Source organism: Lottia gigantea, assembly GCF_000327385.1.
Source record: "Lottia gigantea unplaced genomic scaffold LOTGIsca_62, whole genome shotgun sequence".
Lineage (NCBI taxonomy): Eukaryota > Metazoa > Mollusca > Gastropoda > Lottiidae > Lottia > Lottia gigantea.
The window spans coordinates 1389170-1407333 of record NW_008710115.1 but is presented as its reverse complement, the minus strand read 5'-3'; the positions used below and the strand labels follow the sequence as shown (position 1 = coordinate 1407333).

The 18164-nt window shown below is 33.5% G+C and overlaps 2 protein-coding genes across 2 annotated transcripts; both read left to right on the top strand.

Moving 5' to 3' along the window:
• Positions 1 to 92: 92 nt before the first annotated feature.
• LOTGIDRAFT_166955 (hypothetical protein) lies at positions 93 to 773 on the top strand (the record flags this gene model as incomplete). Its single annotated transcript, XM_009064413.1, has 1 exon — positions 93 to 773. A coding segment is annotated over one exon (681 nt), but the record flags the coding sequence as incomplete, so codon positions are not given.
• Positions 774 to 1453: 680 nt separating this feature from the next.
• Positions 1454 to 17906, top strand: LOTGIDRAFT_166954 (hypothetical protein; the record flags this gene model as incomplete). Its single annotated transcript, XM_009064412.1, has 22 exons — positions 1454 to 1477; positions 1831 to 2002; positions 2299 to 2438; positions 4229 to 4342; positions 4756 to 4867; positions 5192 to 5319; positions 5474 to 5689; positions 5947 to 6054; positions 6514 to 6637; positions 8588 to 8689; positions 9555 to 9710; positions 10172 to 10271; positions 10407 to 10518; positions 10891 to 11025; positions 12213 to 12319; positions 12960 to 13017; positions 14608 to 14656; positions 15264 to 15378; positions 16184 to 16270; positions 17162 to 17273; positions 17525 to 17592; positions 17771 to 17906. The coding sequence occupies 22 exons, from the start codon at positions 1454 to 1456 to the stop codon at positions 17904 to 17906; spliced, it is 2475 nt and encodes an 824-aa protein (XP_009062660.1).
• Between the last annotated feature and the right edge of the window lie 258 nt (positions 17907 to 18164).

The following is an 18164-nucleotide window of genomic DNA, read 5'->3' as shown; positions in this document are numbered from 1 at the left end:
CATTAACGTTCACTGTGTCGTAGTAAGGGAAGTCAACATTTTGCCTAGTGACTTGGAAATTTGGAATTTCTTTTACCCATGCAAGTGGCAGAATGGTAGTCGAAAATACCAGCGAGAAGTCTACAACAGAGGCACAGCAGACCAACCAAGATAAGCGGCAGAGAAAACAGGCCATAGTGAATGGTTTAAACAACGAAGATGTTAAAATTGGAACAATCACCGAAGAGGAAGAAACAGGATCTGATGATAAATATCCAGAGTTAGGAATAAGAATCACCATATCGCCTCCTGAAAATGATTCGGGAAACGACACTGAAACTCCTTCCTCGCTTTATACAGAATTTGATAAGGAAAAAGACAACAAACCTTCCAGGTTTCTAGTACATCCGGTTTATGAAAAAAGGCCTCAGAGATTCCGTAAGACCTCAGCATATTCAGCTGACTCTGAGCAAAGTGGACCGACACAAATGGTTGTTCCGAGTAGGAAAGGATCAACGGTAATGATCCATGAACACCCTGAGATTATTCAAGGAAATAGTAGTTATTATTCTCTACATTCTAATGATGCCTTTCCATATAATTATTCTGGTCCTAAACAACACAGAATATCAGTGTTCTCTTGCTACAGTCAGGCAAGTCGTGCCAGTTTCCAATCAGACAAGACTTTTAGAGATCCTTATGAATGTTTTCCTAATGCCGAGAATTACAGGGATGCTGCTGGAGCATATTATGATTTTAAACAAAGACCAACCCTCTATCAACTAAGACAACAAGTAAGTCGTTACCTTGTCTAGTTTCTTTATTTATAATAATTCATCATCACAGTATTTGCCCCAGTTTTTTTAAGGAGAATGTCATTTATTCAAATGCTATGAAACAAGATTTGTAGCTATCCGGGGAATGGACATCCCTTAAAAAGCTTCTCTGTTAACTTTGTGCACCCTAGCAATTAGCAACTTCGATTTCAACCATCCTGAAAGTCCATACAGTTTGTACTTTCGTACTAAGATTAATATATATTTTTGTGATTTTCGGTTTAATATCCAATGCAGGTATATAATAAAAATTGAACGTCAACGAACCATTATCAATATATTGAACAAATAATTATTATTATTATGATTGCCAACTGTTTCTAAATTATGACTTGATATAAAAAAAACGTTATGTATCTAACTTTTTTAGTCACATTGAAGACGTTATGGTGACGATTAATCTAACTTTTTCTGGATGAATTTCTTGGTTCCCTGAACCTATCAGGTTGGATAGAATACTTGAAATACCAGTAATACACATATATTATGATTTCAGATAGTTTTGAACACAATGTATACATATTATATATTTGTAGGAGTTGTTGAAACCAGGTAAAGCAATAGGTGATGACCTCAAAGACGATGATGATGATGATGACTTGGACATTGAAAAAGGGGCTCAATCTGAATCAGCCAAAATGGGCTGGATTCAAGGTGTTCTGGTAAGTTGGGTTTGCAATTTTTCATTTCTTTCAATAAATGGAAACTTTGTTCAGACGCCATGGAGTCATGATGTATGTCCTAGAATCTGGAAAAGGACTTGATTCACAAGATGTTATGTTCAGCGATATTTGAATATATCTTGTTGTGTTTTAGCTGCACAAACATCCGAACAGTAGTCTATCTTTCCTTTAACTTTTCCACTCAAATTTTACATCGTTTGAAAAAATAGCCTGCCACAAATAATTTCATAATTACAAGCCAACAAGAACAAAATGCGCATGCAATGACTTTTGCAAGGAAAACTTATTTATTCTTGTCAGAAATTAACAGACATTATTTTTGTTTTGTTTAGGTACGATGTGTATTAAATATATTTGGTGTAATGTTGTTTCTAAGATTAACGTGGATAACAGGACAAGCTGGTATTGGATTTGCCTCCCTTATTATATTATTATCATCGTTTGTAACAGCTATTACTACCATGTCTATGTCAGCAATATGTACCAATGGTGAAGTTAAAGGAGGTATGGTTTTGTGACCCTATATTATTCAATTTACATTCATTGCTTTGTACCCCATTTGGCAGATATTTGAGTATTTTGGTGGCGTCGGCTGTCGAGATTGAGATTCATATTCGGCAGCTCTTTGGAGCGTCTTCCCGAGAATACTTTTGAAAAATTGAAATGATTAGGTGAACTCTGACACCCAAACCCCCCTGTACTTACATATGTATGCTTGATCAATTCTCACAACAAACAATTCCCTCAAAATGTGGTACTTGCTATTGTGTATCATCACTTTATCTGTCCCTGTTGATTAGGTGGTGCATATTACATGATATCAAGGAGTTTGGGACCAGAATTCGGTGGTGCTATTGGTGTTGTATTCTCTCTTGCTAATGCTGTAGCAGCTGCTATGTATATTGTTGGTTTTGCTGAAACTGTCAAAGACCTAATGTGGGTAAGTTCCAAATATAGATAATTCTGAAGGTCAAAGCCAATATATTTCCCTTTTGCACACTGCATGGCTTTATCCGTATTATTAGCCCAAAATACAGCCTAAAAGTATAAGTCAACACTTCAATGTAATGTAAGATACAATATTAAGAATATATCTAATGTGTCTTGAAGTTTTAAAATTAAGTTAAAAGGTTTACCTGTAAACAATGTATTGTTTATTTAACATACCATATCCATTGTTTATTATGAGACAATCTAAATGATATGATATATACCAGCGGGTTTTAAAATAAAAGACGTAATAAAAAAACGTAGGTGAATTGTGTCGTTGAAAAAGTCTGAGCAGGTTAGGTCAAAAGGTTAATTTGACGAACGTTCAAGAGAGCTGTCGTTAGACCCTAACTGAAGTGGTTATTATGTAAAAGTTAAATAAAACGGAACGAAAGTTCGGTCTAATTTCAATGAGATTGCAAGCTTGTTGGTAACACGATGCCTTAAGGTTAAAGTCGAGGAACGAGACATATAATTAAATTGTCAATATAGAAACCAATATTGTTTTCACTAAAAAATATGACTACGGTAGTCGAAGCCGATATCTTAACATTCAATCTACGTCTCGTAATACTATTTCATATCTTTTTAATTTCTTTACAAGTGAATTTAGACAACCAGCTATAAATCTACTCTTCACGACAATATGTTAGCATCGTAAATATGTCATTTTAAAACACAAATCCTAGACAATAGACGGTTCACTAACCTTAAGCTTTTTATTTAGATCCTATTGATATTACAACGATCTGATTTTTGGAGAATCGTCCTATCTAACAGAAGCGTAAGAGTGGTTCGAAGTTTCGAACTATGAACGGCCATACTTAATAAAATGAATTGAACTGCTAAGAGAACTCATAAGCGGATAATCATTTCTTTTATAAAAACTGTTCTCCAACTTTTGTATTACATTCCGAAACCCTCCCCTTATCCACGACCAGCTAACTACTTTGTAATACTATGTTTCTCGTAGGGTTTCATTTATTGATTGGGTACAGAACAGTGAAGCTAAAATTGTTGTTTTCTAAAGTCCAAAAAGGTTAAAACCTCACGAGACACATAGTTGACGCAAATGTATTCTTGTTGTCAATTCCTCATTATTTAATGTTTCAACTTTTCTATGACTAATTTGTCCAATGTGATCGTGACACGAGAGAATACTGACTTAATTCTTGAAACTGAAAGTAGTTACGGTGAACGTCACGAAGTGGTCTGGATTTGATCTCGACATAGGTCACGATAGTACCTCTACCCGATTTCCAATCTTACTAAAACCTTGGCGCCGATGTTGAAAAAGCATCCTGTCATCCCGATGGGACAAATAAAGTCGGGTCTAGGTACATGAATGCGAAGTAATGATGCAAGTAGTATATTTACGGTATCATGGTGTAATGATTTAAATACTATATGATATATGTACACAAGCACAGTGTTATGGTGTATATTTAACTGTATATTAACAGTAACACGGTGTATATTTACAGTATCATTTATGTAAAAATCGTTGTGTATTTACAAAAACAGTAACATTATGTAAATATTATCGTATATTATTGTATATTTACAGTAACTCAGTATAATGATATAGATTGTACATTTAGACCAAAACAGTGTTATGATGTAACTATTATTTTATATTTACAGTAACATAGGTTGATATTATTTTATATTTACAGTAACATAGGTTGATATTATTGTGTATTTACAGTAACATATATGGATGCTATTGTATATTTACAGGAACACGGGGTAATGATAACTGGTAATGAGTTACATGATGTAAGAATAATAGGATGTGCTGTATCGTTTTTAATTCTAGCCATTGTTCTAATTGGATTGGATTTTGAAGCAAAGGTGGGTCTGTAGTATCTCTTCAAGCTTGAACTTAAGATCGAAGAACGACTGGATTTTCAACGCCTTCTGCTTGGAGATTCAGAGATATGCCCATTTTAGTCGACTTGAGCTCTGTGAAGACTTACAAAATCTCAGATGCCGCCAGTTTCTAACAGCTGCTTATCAGTTCTAATTTCAACCAGGGTGATTGGAATAATTTGTTGCCGTTCAGTTGATAACAACGTTGTTCGCACGTGACTGATTTAGTGAATTAAATATATTGATATGATTATTGTTAAGCCAGTATGACTGATCTGATTCTTTGAATAGCCAGTCTACCAGAGCCTCATTCACAGTTAACGTCCGCATGATCTTACCAGTGTGGTTGGGATGATAATATATAAAAAACATATATTTTACTCTTACTTTTTCAGGCTCAGCTCGTGTTGTTATTTATTCTTTTAGCAGCTATAGTAAACTATTTTGTTGGTTCTCTTTTACCAGCATCAAACGAACAGAAATTGAAAGGATTTTATGGATATTCAGGTAGGTAAATGAAAGTGGTTGTGGCCTCCAGAGATATTTTGAGTATACGTTAGATCCACAGAAATACGAGAGGCGGATAAAACTGGACTGATGCCGAAAATAAAATTCATTGCAATACAGAAGAGTTATCATTACCACAAAAATTACCAAATAAAGTCATGTAGCCAAAAACTGACCGAAACTGAAGTTGTATCACTCGTATCAAGCGTTCCAAAGGAGTTACCGTATCCTGCCCTGCTATCGGCACTCGTGGACTTCAAAAGTATTTGGCCTAAGAATGACTCTAAAAAGAATATCAAGAAAGATGTGGTTTGTTCATTTCAGATCAGCTGTTTTATGACAATTTCAATCCTGATTTCCGGGGAGATAATAATTTCTTCTCTGTTTTTGCGATATTTTTTCCGGCTGCAACTGGTATCCTTGCTGGTGCCAACATCTCTGGTGACTTAAAGGTATGTAAGTTTTACTCGTGATATTTTGGACACCTCCTGACCCAAAGCATTCTTCTGGCATTGCTGGTCATAACTTTGACTCCAAACATGCGTCTATAGCTCAACAAAACCACCAGAACTTGAAACACATACACCGTACTGTATATATTTTCAGAATGCATCAAAAGCCATACCGAAAGGAACGTTTCTAGCTATCGTTCTAACATCATTAGTATATCTGGGGATGGTATGGTGTATAGGATCTAGTATGTTACGGGATGCTGTTGGTATGGTAGAGTATAATTTAACGGATGTCTCAGAATTAACAATAGATATTGTTAGTCAATGCAGTAACGCAACATGTCCATATGGTCTTCATAATGACAATGCTGTAAGTAAATGCTGTTTATAGTACAGCCAATGCTAGTTCAGTAACTGTTCTCTTTTCAGCAGAATCCAAATACTTATAATTTTATTCCAATCTTAGATTGAAAATATCTGTCGTTTACAGAGGATTGTTTGAAAACACAAATACGTGCAGCAGATACCTTGTGACGGAGTGAGAGAATGACATTATCAATACCTTTTTCTCTGTCCTTTTCATTTATTGGCTTCCTATGTGACTGAAATTAAATCTGTTTATTGCAGGCCGTGGGAGTAGCATCAGCCTTCAGACATCTGATTACAGCTGGTATATTCTCGGCTACATTATCATCTGCATTAGCTAGTATGGTCAGTGCGCCTAAAGTCTTCCAGGTAAGGCGTCGGTTGACGTATTTCCTTATGTATATTTATGACAATAGTTTTTGTGTATTTTAATTGTATGTACATATTTAACGACCAAAATGTTAAAATTACATAATTTAACATAATTTACATAATTACATACTTCACATATTATTGTGAAGAATGAAAAAAAACATCAAGTTGACACTACCGCTGCCGACCGGCATACCGAATTGAATAGTTTCGTGTTGTAGTTTGAAAATCTACTATCCTTAAATTTAACCATGCTCATTTTAGCGCCTTTTTGTCACTCCGGTATGCCGGTTGGCAGCGGTAGGCGGTTGGCTTTTAAAACCCACACCAATCCTTTCAGGATGAGCATTGAATACGATAATGACATTATTCCTTAACTTCCCTTAGAATTTTCTTCCTATAATGTTCCACATCATAGATACAATACACCCACTCTTATCAATGTTCTTATTTCAGGCTCTAGGAAAAGATAAGCTGTTTCCATATATTCATTATTTTGCCAAAGGATTTGGTAAATCTGGTGAACCCAGAAGAGGTTATTTCTTGACATTTGCTATTTGTATTGGTGTAACATGTATCGGTGAGTATCTGTCACTACTGTCCTAGAACTGATTATTATATCATGTAATTCACAAAAGCTCATCTTATGCTGTTGACAAATGACTCCGATATTAAGACCTCTATTGGTTATGAAATGGGGTTGTTTGGAAAATGAACGGAGAGGCACGAGCAAAGTAAACTCTCCCAATAGGAGCGTAAAGTAAAAATGGAAAATAATACAATGACTGTGAATTCACTACTAATTGGCAAGAGGTCGTTGAACCAGGCTATTGGGTATGGGATGAGATTGAATTCTAATATAGACTTACCACATAAGCAATTCAAATGAACTTATTGAACACGGTCGAAACCGTATACCATAATTACCTCCTGCGGTTTTCTTACCAGCAACAACATAAACTTCCCCTTTCATACCGATGATTGTTTTAGGCCCGAGGCTTGATTAGGGGAAGGATGAATTCTGACCATTCGAATCTATTATGTTTGTTTTCTAGTTTATCGCAAGAATGACGAGCTATAGACCAATTGGCACACGGCATCCCTGGTCCCTTGTCACGGACTTATCTGCACTGTGTGTGCTATCTATACTATATATCTAGGTGAACAGGAATAAATTAATTAAAGGATACTACCACTTAGAATGGGCTTGAAATTGAAAATCTCAAACTGGGTCAAAAAGTTTATATATTCATCAGTTGCTGCCATGACTAAAGAATAAAATCTCTGTATAAGGAAATATATCCATTAAACTAAATAATTATTGAAACACGCTTCTAAGCATGTTTCAAAATTATTTAGTTTAATGAATTATTACTTAGTTTTATGGAATTATTGGATTATAGAGGGATTCTCTTGTATACTAATGACACCAGGAAAGGCCACTTTATGAAGAATAAATCATTTTGGCCAAGTTTAAAATATTTAATTTGTTGGTCACTCATAAAGGTGGGGTACCGTTAAGGAATTAGACTAAATAATCGAATGACATTACTCAAATTTGAGATTAAATTGACCTTTGAATGACTATGTTGAAATCAGACTCGTCAACGTTTGAAATATGATTTAAACGTTAGTTATCTTTAAAAAATACATCGAAATGTTAATTTTGGTGTAATAATATTCAACTTCTTTTTATAGACAGCTGTTTATATAAAAATGTAATCATACTTTATAATTACATGCCTATTTAGTTAATATTAATATATATTAACTGAGTCTTTCAATATCACTCATGCAGTAAATCTAGTTTATATTTTATTCCCATGGTGAGTAATCAATCCTCAACAATAGTGTAATTTATGATGAAACGTGATATAGGTAGTGTATAATATGTTGAAAAACTTCAATTTAAATGCAATCTGGATAATTTAGGATGAGTTTGAATACAGATTTTTTTTTTGATTTTTTGGCATTTACTTGATTTCAGGTGATTTGAAACACGTTATAAGTGTAAGATTATCTCTTGATATGGACCTGTAATATTCCAACTGACTTTGCGTTCATGGTCAATTAGTTTTTATACGTTGTAATTCGCTTCAATTTTTGGGGAAATTTGATACGATTAAGCATTTGAACGACAATTGCACGATATGAGCCCTATCCATTACTATGCTAACAAATAGTTTTACAATTTCTTCTTAATGAACGTAAAAAGAAGTCTTTGGCCCGAATTGCACCCCATTTAATTTCAAACAAATTTGATTCCATTTGTATCTCAAACTTGACAGTTGACCCCCATTCAGTTATTTTGTCCCCTATTTTTACCCCAGTCTCGGAAGACTGGCGTTGCCACAATTAATGAACAATGGTTCTTATTTTGATGCAAAAAGGAAACTTATTTTGTGAGAACTCTTTGAATACTCACTTATAGTCTATTCGAAGTTTAGATTGGTGTCGCTGAAATATGTTCATATAAATTAAAAGATGTGGAAACCAATGTAATTATAAACTGGATCATTTTTATTTGCAGGTGCTTTAGATATCATTGCTCCAATCATCTCAAATTTCTTCTTAATGGCCTACGCTTTAATTAACTTTTCTTGTTTTGATGCCTCGTTCGCTAACACTCCAGGTAAATTTAACCTTTTTGTCTAATCTAGTCTTCCTGTATGTAGTCAAAGGTCAAGTACAACGATTATTAGAGAAAAATACAGACAGTGATTCTAGCAATATGGAGAAATTATTTCCTTTGACAGGTGCAAAAAATACCAGAAAATTGCAGAAAGATCACTCTGCATTATTTGTCTTTTTTTGGCATAAAAAAGTATGAACGCTGAATTTCACAAATTTCCAAATTAAAAAGTATCTGGACTTTAAAAATTCATATGCATTTATTAATCTAATTTTGACAAAAAGACATAGTGGGACGGATTGAAATATACCCAAAAATTATTCAAAATTATAAAACATGGCATATCATTTCAGCATAAATTAGAGATTTTAAAGATAATTTGATATGTTCATAGAATAATCATTATGCAAATGATCACTTTATATAAGAATGTATGAAATAGGTCAAATTGGTCTGAATAAAATGATAAAATTGAAAAGCCTTTCAAAATGCCTCGATCTGTAGAATAAATACTACATTCTTTTTATTCAAAAACTGCAATGAATTAATGTGATGTGCGTTATGTACAAAAATTCATCCTTTTTTAGTCCAACGTCTATCGGATGGAAACGGATGATACAAAAACGTAGACACTTATTCAGCTACAGGATCTCTAGTCCGTTTGATATCTGAAAAGTCATGTCACCAGCAAGTTTCCATAAGAGCTCTATCTGATTTCGGTTCACTAAACTTAATGTAAATGACGAACATCCTGTATCATTGGATCCAAAAATTATCAAGATATGAATAAACTATTTTAAAATACCACACATACATTACCATATCCCCCAACCCCTCAATTTTGCTAAAAGAAAATCTTTTTCAGGTTTCCGCCCAGCGTTTAAATTCTATAATAAATGGATCAGTTTAATGGGAGCTATGTTATGTGTTGGTGTTATGTTTTTGATAAACTGGTGGGCTGCTCTTGTATCATTTGTTATCATCCTAGCTCTGTATATTTATCTCAAACATCGTAAACCAGGTTGGTGCATACAGTTTATCAATGACAATATACTTTGCAACTTATGACCTCTCACCTGATCTTAAAAGAAATTATGGTCCGTGTTCTTGCATACTTTTTATAAACGTTTTGTGTGCGTTCGTTCATCATTAGTCTATCCCTGTTAATATTTTTAAGTCACAGGTAAGGGCTTCTGAATGGGTTTGATTAACTTATCTTTCGGTAATTTTCTTACATGGTGTTGACTCCAGAAGACCTTATCAAATATGTAGTCTAGCTCACTGGTCGCCGGCTGAATTGACCACGGTTTTAGAAACAAGTTGCACCCCTTTGCCATAAAAATAGAATGTTTTGTATTTATATACAATAATTGGTTAAGCCATACTGCTTTCTGAAATACTTGAGGGCAACTTAACTTAATTCAACTTTAAAATGCTACATGACAAACAAATTGGTCCAAACTCAAAATAATTTATTTTTAGATGTCAACTGGGGATCTTCATCTCAAGCCCATGCTTATAAAGATGCTTTACAAGCTACTATGAAACTGACTAATGTTGAGGAACATGTGAAGAACTTCAGGTGAGGAACCATTTTAGATTTATGTGGTTCTTGGTGGTTTGCTGGTTGAACAACTTCTTATAATGACATATGCGATGGAATTCTAATGTAATTTTCCTCAGACAAACAATAATTATTATTCTCTATAATTTGCAGACCTCAGATATTGGTATTGACAGGTTACCCTAGAAACAGACCAGCTCTGGTTGATTTTGTATCAACTATAACAAAGAAACAAAGTTTAATGATATGTGGCCATGTCTTTCTGGTAAGAATTACCTTGCAAGTGGAAGAGTAGGCTTCTAACATACTTGTATATTCTATGACAGCTGCCTTAGGTGTCCTGCTTCATTTGATTTGATGTTGTAAATAATATGCCAAATGGATGTAAAAGAAGTTACAATATGTAATGACCAAATATCAATTTGTCATTATTAACTGTGTGCACGAACCCCTGCTTAGCGCCGCACTTTAATAAGCAGCCACTTTTTAGCATATACTTGACTGCATGCTAAATACAAGTTTGACTGTAGTTATACCATTGAAGCAAAGCCTTGTCCAATGTGAGAGCATGAATGCATTGGAAGGTCCCAGGCAACCTTACCAATTCCTTATTTCTTTTTTTAATTTATCCTTTCAGGGTGATATGTATGAACATGTTGGACGATTAAGATCAACTGCTGCTTATAAATGGTTCAAAAGTCGAGACATTAAATCTTTTTATACAAGTGTAGCTTCTCCAAATATAAGATATGGCGCACAAGTCTTGCTTCAGGTACTGGATTATATATTTATTCATATGATGGACAATTATCCTATTCGCTATGGCTATTCGCACCATTTTATGGAAGTAAAGCGCGGTGTTTAGTTCTCCTGTAATTCACAAACGCAAAAATTTAGAATTGTGTTATTTCCAGTATTGTCATTCTCACAAATAGAGCTCTATCAGCTGATAAGGCAATACATCGTAAAGAATTTTTAGATCTCTATCAGCTGATAAGGCAATACATCGTAAAGAATTTTTAGAACTCTATCAGATGATAAGGCAATATATCGTAAAGAATTTTTAGAGCTCTATCAGCTGATAAGGCATTACATCGTAAAGAATTTTTAGAACTCTATCAGCTGATAAGGCAATATATCGTACAGCATTCTTAGAGCTCTATCAGCTGATAAGGCAATACATCATAAAGAATTCTTAGAACTCTATCAGCTGATAAGGCAATACATCGTAAATAATTTTTAGAACTCTATTAGCTGATAAGGCAATACATCATAAAGCATTCTTAGAACTCTATCAGCTGATAAGGCAATACATCGTAAATAATTTTTAGAACTCTATTAGCTGATAAGGCAATACATCATAAAGCATTCTTAGAACTCTATTAGCTGATAAGGCAATGCATCATAAAGAATTCTTGGAACTCTATCAGCTGATAAGGCAATACATCGTAAATAATTTTTAGAACTCTATTAGCTGATAAGGCAATACATCATAAAGCATTCTTAGAACTCTATCAGCTGATAAGGCAATACATCGTAAAGAATTTTTAGAGCTCTATCAGCTGATAAGGCAATACATCGTAAAGAATTTTTAGAACTCTATCAGCTGATAAGGCACTACATCGTAAAGAAATTTTAGAGCTCTATCAGCTGATAAGGCAATACATCATAAAGAATTCTTAGAATTCTATAAGCTGATAAGGCAATATATCGTAAAAAATTTTAAAACTCTATCAGCTGATAAGGCAATACATCGTAAAGAATTCTTAAAGCTCTATCAGCTGATAATTGCTTAACTCCCGTAACTATATTTGGGAGGTTTATGATATTTGCTCTAATAAAAACAGTTCTTCTTTGGGTCTTATTCATTAACACCCAATCACTCTCATATGTAAGACCCTTACCGCTGTTAAGATGTCCAAAAGATTTGCTTCCCATATCCTTGTTTATATCTTACAGTGTCAAGGTATGGGGAAACTACGACCTAATACATTGATACTAGGCTACAAGAATGATTGGCAGGTAGATGACCCCAGAGCGGTAGATTGTTATTTTAATGTCATTAGGTAAATTATCTTTTACTAATTACATTTATATAGTGTTTATTTTGTTGATAGATCTATATCAAATGCATTGTAATATTTGTCCTTTGTGTTCAGTTTAAAATTGCTTTGACATAAATTTTACCCAACGATCGTTTAATTGTATTTGACATATCATAATTATGTAGATACAATATACACGTACATTGATTGCAGTGAAACAACCTTTGTCTCGACGTCATGTTCAAAATTCCACCTGGGTATTCCGTTATTGTGTCCAGGTCAACATCAGATGATCGTCAGATTATCTTCAAGGAATATCACCTCTTACAATGGACATAAGATTTAATGTCTCAAACTTAGTCAACAAGTGTACATATTCCTTAGGTGGACTTTTCAGAAATAAAAATATTACAGAACAGAACTTTAAAAAAAAAACAAGTTGTCACTAAGAGTTATATCTATTAAACTAAGTAATGATTGAAAAATATTTCTAAACGTCTTTCAAAATTACTTAGTCTAGAGAGATTCTGTCGCATTGTTTTGACAACCGGTTAATTCCACTAGTGAACAGGAATCATTATAATTAAGTTTAAAAATTTGAATAGAAGTAAGAGGTAATACGTTTAAAAGAGTTAAGTTAAGTTTTCTTTTATCATTATAGTGATGCCTTTGATCTGAAGTATGGTGTTGGTATATTACGAGTACCTGATGGTTTAGATGTACAGAAAATACCTGATGATTTCCTCGATGAAACTGATGAATCTATAGATGATGTTGAACTTGTTGAAAGTTCAGATGAAGGTAATACAATAAACTCAAGGTAGAATTATCTACAATGTAATGACCAAATAGTTTCTATCAACTTATTTTTGATTAGGTAACTAAATTCAATAGGTTTTGGAATTTGGCTACAGTATTGGCATCAATTATGGTAGCGTAGTCTTCAGAATATTGACAAATGCTAAAATCCCGTTGGTGTTTTGTAGTCTCTCGGGTAAGTGTAAATTCACGAATATTTCGCCCTGGGAATTTTTTAAGTCTCATTGAAATTTCTAGGCTACCGTCCTTTAAGTAATTGACACAAATGGGCAAATGTATAAATGTTCCACACACTAAAAAATACATGTAAAATGTATTGGATTGGTAAAAATAAAAATTCGGATATTGGCTTATTTTATGAAAGTATTAACCTTTCAAGGAAATACATTTTTAACAAATATTATAACAAATTAAAACCGGACTCTTCAATATATACTAAAACACATTTTGTTATTAGTGGGGGTTACATTCAATTAAAACTCAGTTAATTTTTGTTTTGACCTTCCTCTCAAACCGTCAGTTTTGTTTGAAAAAATATAATTTGGAAAAAATTGACCAACATAACACAATTAATACCACATCATTATATTCCGCCGCAAGTCTTCTCTACACCAATGTGTCACTTGTGGCTTATTAAATAAACTGTTGGTTGAAAATATGATTAAAATTGCTAATTTTATGTTAATATATTAATATATATATTATAAAGTATCAAATTATATCTAATATAAGCTTTCTAATTAAAGTGTCCATGTCAGCTAAATTTCAACAAGGTTGTGTCTATAATTAGATGTAAGGTCGAAACGATGATGAATTGTAATTTGAAATAAGCTAATCTATTATTTGATTATCTGATGTTCAACTTGTTATTTTATCAAACGTAGATAGTAACATGACCTTTGATTTGCTTGGTTAAATCAATCTAAATCCATCTTTAAAATAGATTTTCATTTTCATTTTTTTAAAGTAATCGTAGAACAGATGTAGTCTCGCCGTCAAACCTAAAACAACTTTCATTGTTCTGGCTTCTTTCAAAGCTACAAAACAGATACATTGTTAAAAACAGTCGCAACATTTCCTAAGCTTGTTTGAAAATTAAAAGCCCGAATCCTCGAAATTCAAAACTACAATACATTACTTGCTGCAAATGAACTATTCATATGAGGAATAATTACATTTCAGATATTGAAGTTGATGAAGAAGATTCAGACGAATGGAGTCCCAGTCCAAAAATAGTCAAAAATGATAAAACTGAAAATGTCGTCTTACAAAAATTTACCAAAACGAATGAAGGAAAGGAAAATTTTGCGTTTGATTTTGAACCAGAAGTGGAAGAAATGAACAACTCAAATGAACCAAATCAAACTAAAAATAACCCGGAAACAAAATTAAACCATGACCTCAAACTAACCGATTTCGAAAAAGAACAAAGAAAGAAATTTTTGAACATGAAATCTATGGAAGAAGAAAAGGCGTGTAATAGATTTAAGGTGAAACAAGAAGGAACGATTGATGTTTGGTGGCTGTTTGATGATGGAGGTGATTTTTTTATTGTTTTAAATGACATTCTATATAAATTGATGATGTCTATTTAAAGTTTTGAACTCTGGTTCAATAGGGTTACATGGAACTCTTGTTATTAGGTATAAATATCCTGGTGCAAAATCCTTTCCCCTTAAATACAATGTACAAGAGTTCATTTAGTAGATTTTAGATGAAGAATTAGTTTTGATGACATCAGACCATTTTGCACCAATTTTATACGTATCTTTGAAATTTAAAAACAATGCACGGAATAATCTTGCACATTCACTTAGACTGGTCAAAATTGGATTAAATTCTCGTGAAATGTATCACCATAACATTCCCTTTCTGATTGTCGTAAATACTGGTGCTCTTTATGCTTCGCATCCCTTGAGGTTCCGTGCATAAGTAAGGTCACAACCACTTTATGTCAATTACGAATTAATTTAGATAGAGTACCTTGGAAACTTGCTAACTGGCAACTGATAATAAATATTTTGAAGGTGCCAAGCAATAAAGACTCTACCTTTTAAAATTGGTCGTTTTTGTAATAGACTGGAAATTTCAAACCTTTCAAGTCACAGAAGCTATGAAATACAACTAAAAGTTTATTTTATTGTAGGTTTGACATTATTAATACCCTATATACTATCTACCAGAAAACAATATAAATCATGTAAACTTCGAGTATTCTGTGCTGGAACAAAGAAGGAGAACATGGACGAAGATCATCAAAGGTAATTTGATTAGAAATATGGAAGATGCTCCCTAATTTTGTATCGGAAATCTCAATGATTAGCACAATGGCGGGCACAAGGGTATTAGCTGGTGTTTGTGATAGGCTTTGGTGCATTCCTGGCAATTCACCAAGAGTGAAACAATATTGATTTTACAAAAACAGTCTTGGGGCTAAGTTTTTAAGGTCATTATTGTGGCCTTTGACCTTCCAGATCTACTAAGCAGCCTAACGCTGTTCAGATTATAAAATTTGAATCGAAAGTAAAAATCTGAAGGGTTGGACAAGAGACGAAAGTTTGGCATAGTCGAACATGTGATGACTAATAACATTAACCCTGACAGTGTGACATTTGAACAATTTATGGAATGAAATGACGATGATGATTTGTAATGATGATGTGTTTTGGGTCGTGATGTGCGTTTTGTTTTTCTTACAAATAAAAGTTCTAATTTGGTGATAAATGTGACTATATATAGGTAGAAGTGAGTTAACAGGCAATTTTACAACTTACTACATACTTCATGACCTTCTTATAGACATGTTTGACTTCAGTGACGCCATTGCCGATCGTGCAATTGATTTCCGCCGTTTTGTCATTAACACAAGATAAGAGTGATTTTGAATTGACCTATTTATTGAATGGGTTTATTTTAATTGCACCTATTAACGCGAAACTTATCTAAAAGGTTTTGCACTAGATTTTCATACTTGAAATAAGTTGGGAAACTATCTGACCTCGGACGTTTTTAACCTCTCAAATCATTATCAATTTAATCCTAAACACGTTTGTCTTTATTTTACAGAATGGCAACTCTATTGAATAAATTCAGAATAGAATACACTAGTATAACAGTAATACCCGATTTAAAACGAAAACCAAAACGTACCAGGTAATGATTTGACTATAGATGCTCTTTTGTTAACTTTAACTTTTGTAAGGGCAATCCGTTACAGCCTGATATTCGATAATGTCCCTATACATACACCCTACATCCTGTTCGATATCAGCGCTCCAGGCAACGTTTTACATACGTTTTGCTTCAAGGGAAGGAATTCTCTGTAATTATACTTGACCACTGAGACTTTTTATGAAAATGTTTTAAATCGAATTTTAGGGATTGTGCAACGAAAGTGACTCATTATTTGGAGAGACTGACGTAGTCGATCCATGATAAGTCTTCGGAGTACTGTAATTCGAAGCAATGCACGGAGGTACAACGTGAACCTCTCAATTTAAAAGAGTACCCCCCAGTCTACCTCCTGTCTATCTACCCATCCTAATTAAAATCCAATGGACCTGGCTTCTAGGCAATATCACCGTCACATTCCTTAACACACTCTCTCTCGCTTCAAAATCACTTCTATCGTCCACTCCAATCTCCACTTCTTTACTCCAGTACTTCCTTTAACTGAACCCTTATCCTGTGGAAATCATGAAACCACTGTGGTCTCTTTCCTTTGTCCATACTGTTTGACTATACTTTCTACTAATCCTTTACTGTTTCTCCATTCTACTCCCCTTAATCTCTTCATTAACCGTCTCTATTTAATCCCTTTCTTCCTCTCGTCCCCCCTGTGCCGCACTTGTTCCTCTACATTTCTCAATCTCGAGTCTACATCCGGAAAATTGTATAGTGCTACCTATATTCTTTTAACAATTGCGAATCCAAATTTGAATTGATTAGCCCAATCTGAAATTGGGTGTGACTTAATGCTAATAAAATTTTTCATCTAAATTGGACCGCGGTTTATTTACTACAATATCTATTATTCATTTAAAGTTATAAAGAATTTGAGTCGATGATATATAGATGGAGACTGGGTAATGATGAAAGTGGTTATGATTATCCTTGGAAGATAGCAGATAGTGACCTAGTCGCTCATAAACAGAAGGTAAGTCTCAACGTTGATCACCCTTTTCTGTTGATACTAATTAGAGAGCTATACACCAAAATGGAATTTCTGTCATATCTGCCCCGACCCATAACAAAAAATCAAAATCAGCCACAGACAGAAGAAAGGAAAATTGATATTTCAAATGCTGAAAAAAGTATCAGTTTGAAAAACTGATGGGGCGATGAGGCTTTGGTATTTTCTGTAAAGCAAAATCAGTGTGTCAAAACTTAATATGAATTCTTTTCCAGACTTATATGCAAATAAAACTACGTGAGAAGCTACTGGAACATTCATCAAAAGCCTCATTAATAGTATTGTAAGTATCCATACTCTCAATTTGGCTAAAAGTGGAACATTATATATTTATACTTGATTTCATGTGTAATTATAACTGATCACGAAGTTTGCAATATCTTGACGTCTGTTAAGCAAAAAAGTATAGACATGTTATTTCAATATTGTCCAGATTTCATCTAAGTTATCTCGTATTTCAGGACTTTACCTGTACCAAGAAAGGTATCCTGTCCAGCAGGGTTATATATGGCATGGTTAGAAATGTTAACAAATAACCTCCCACCAACCTTGTTACTGCGAGGCAATCAACAAAGTGTTTTAACCTATTTCTCTTAATCTAATATCTTGATTAACAATCTTTATGATAACCAAATATCATTGACGTTTAAATGTTGAATAGAATATTTCTATTTTTTATTTCATGTTATTCCTTATTTATACTCATGTGTTTATTTTTAACTTGAGGTAATGCCAATCTATAATTAATTTTTTTAAGTAAATTGTATTCTAGTATATTCCTAATTACAAATATTGTAATAACTTTTTTAAAATCTGAAGTGAGCAAGATTATATTTGTAAGTAAATTTTGTAAAT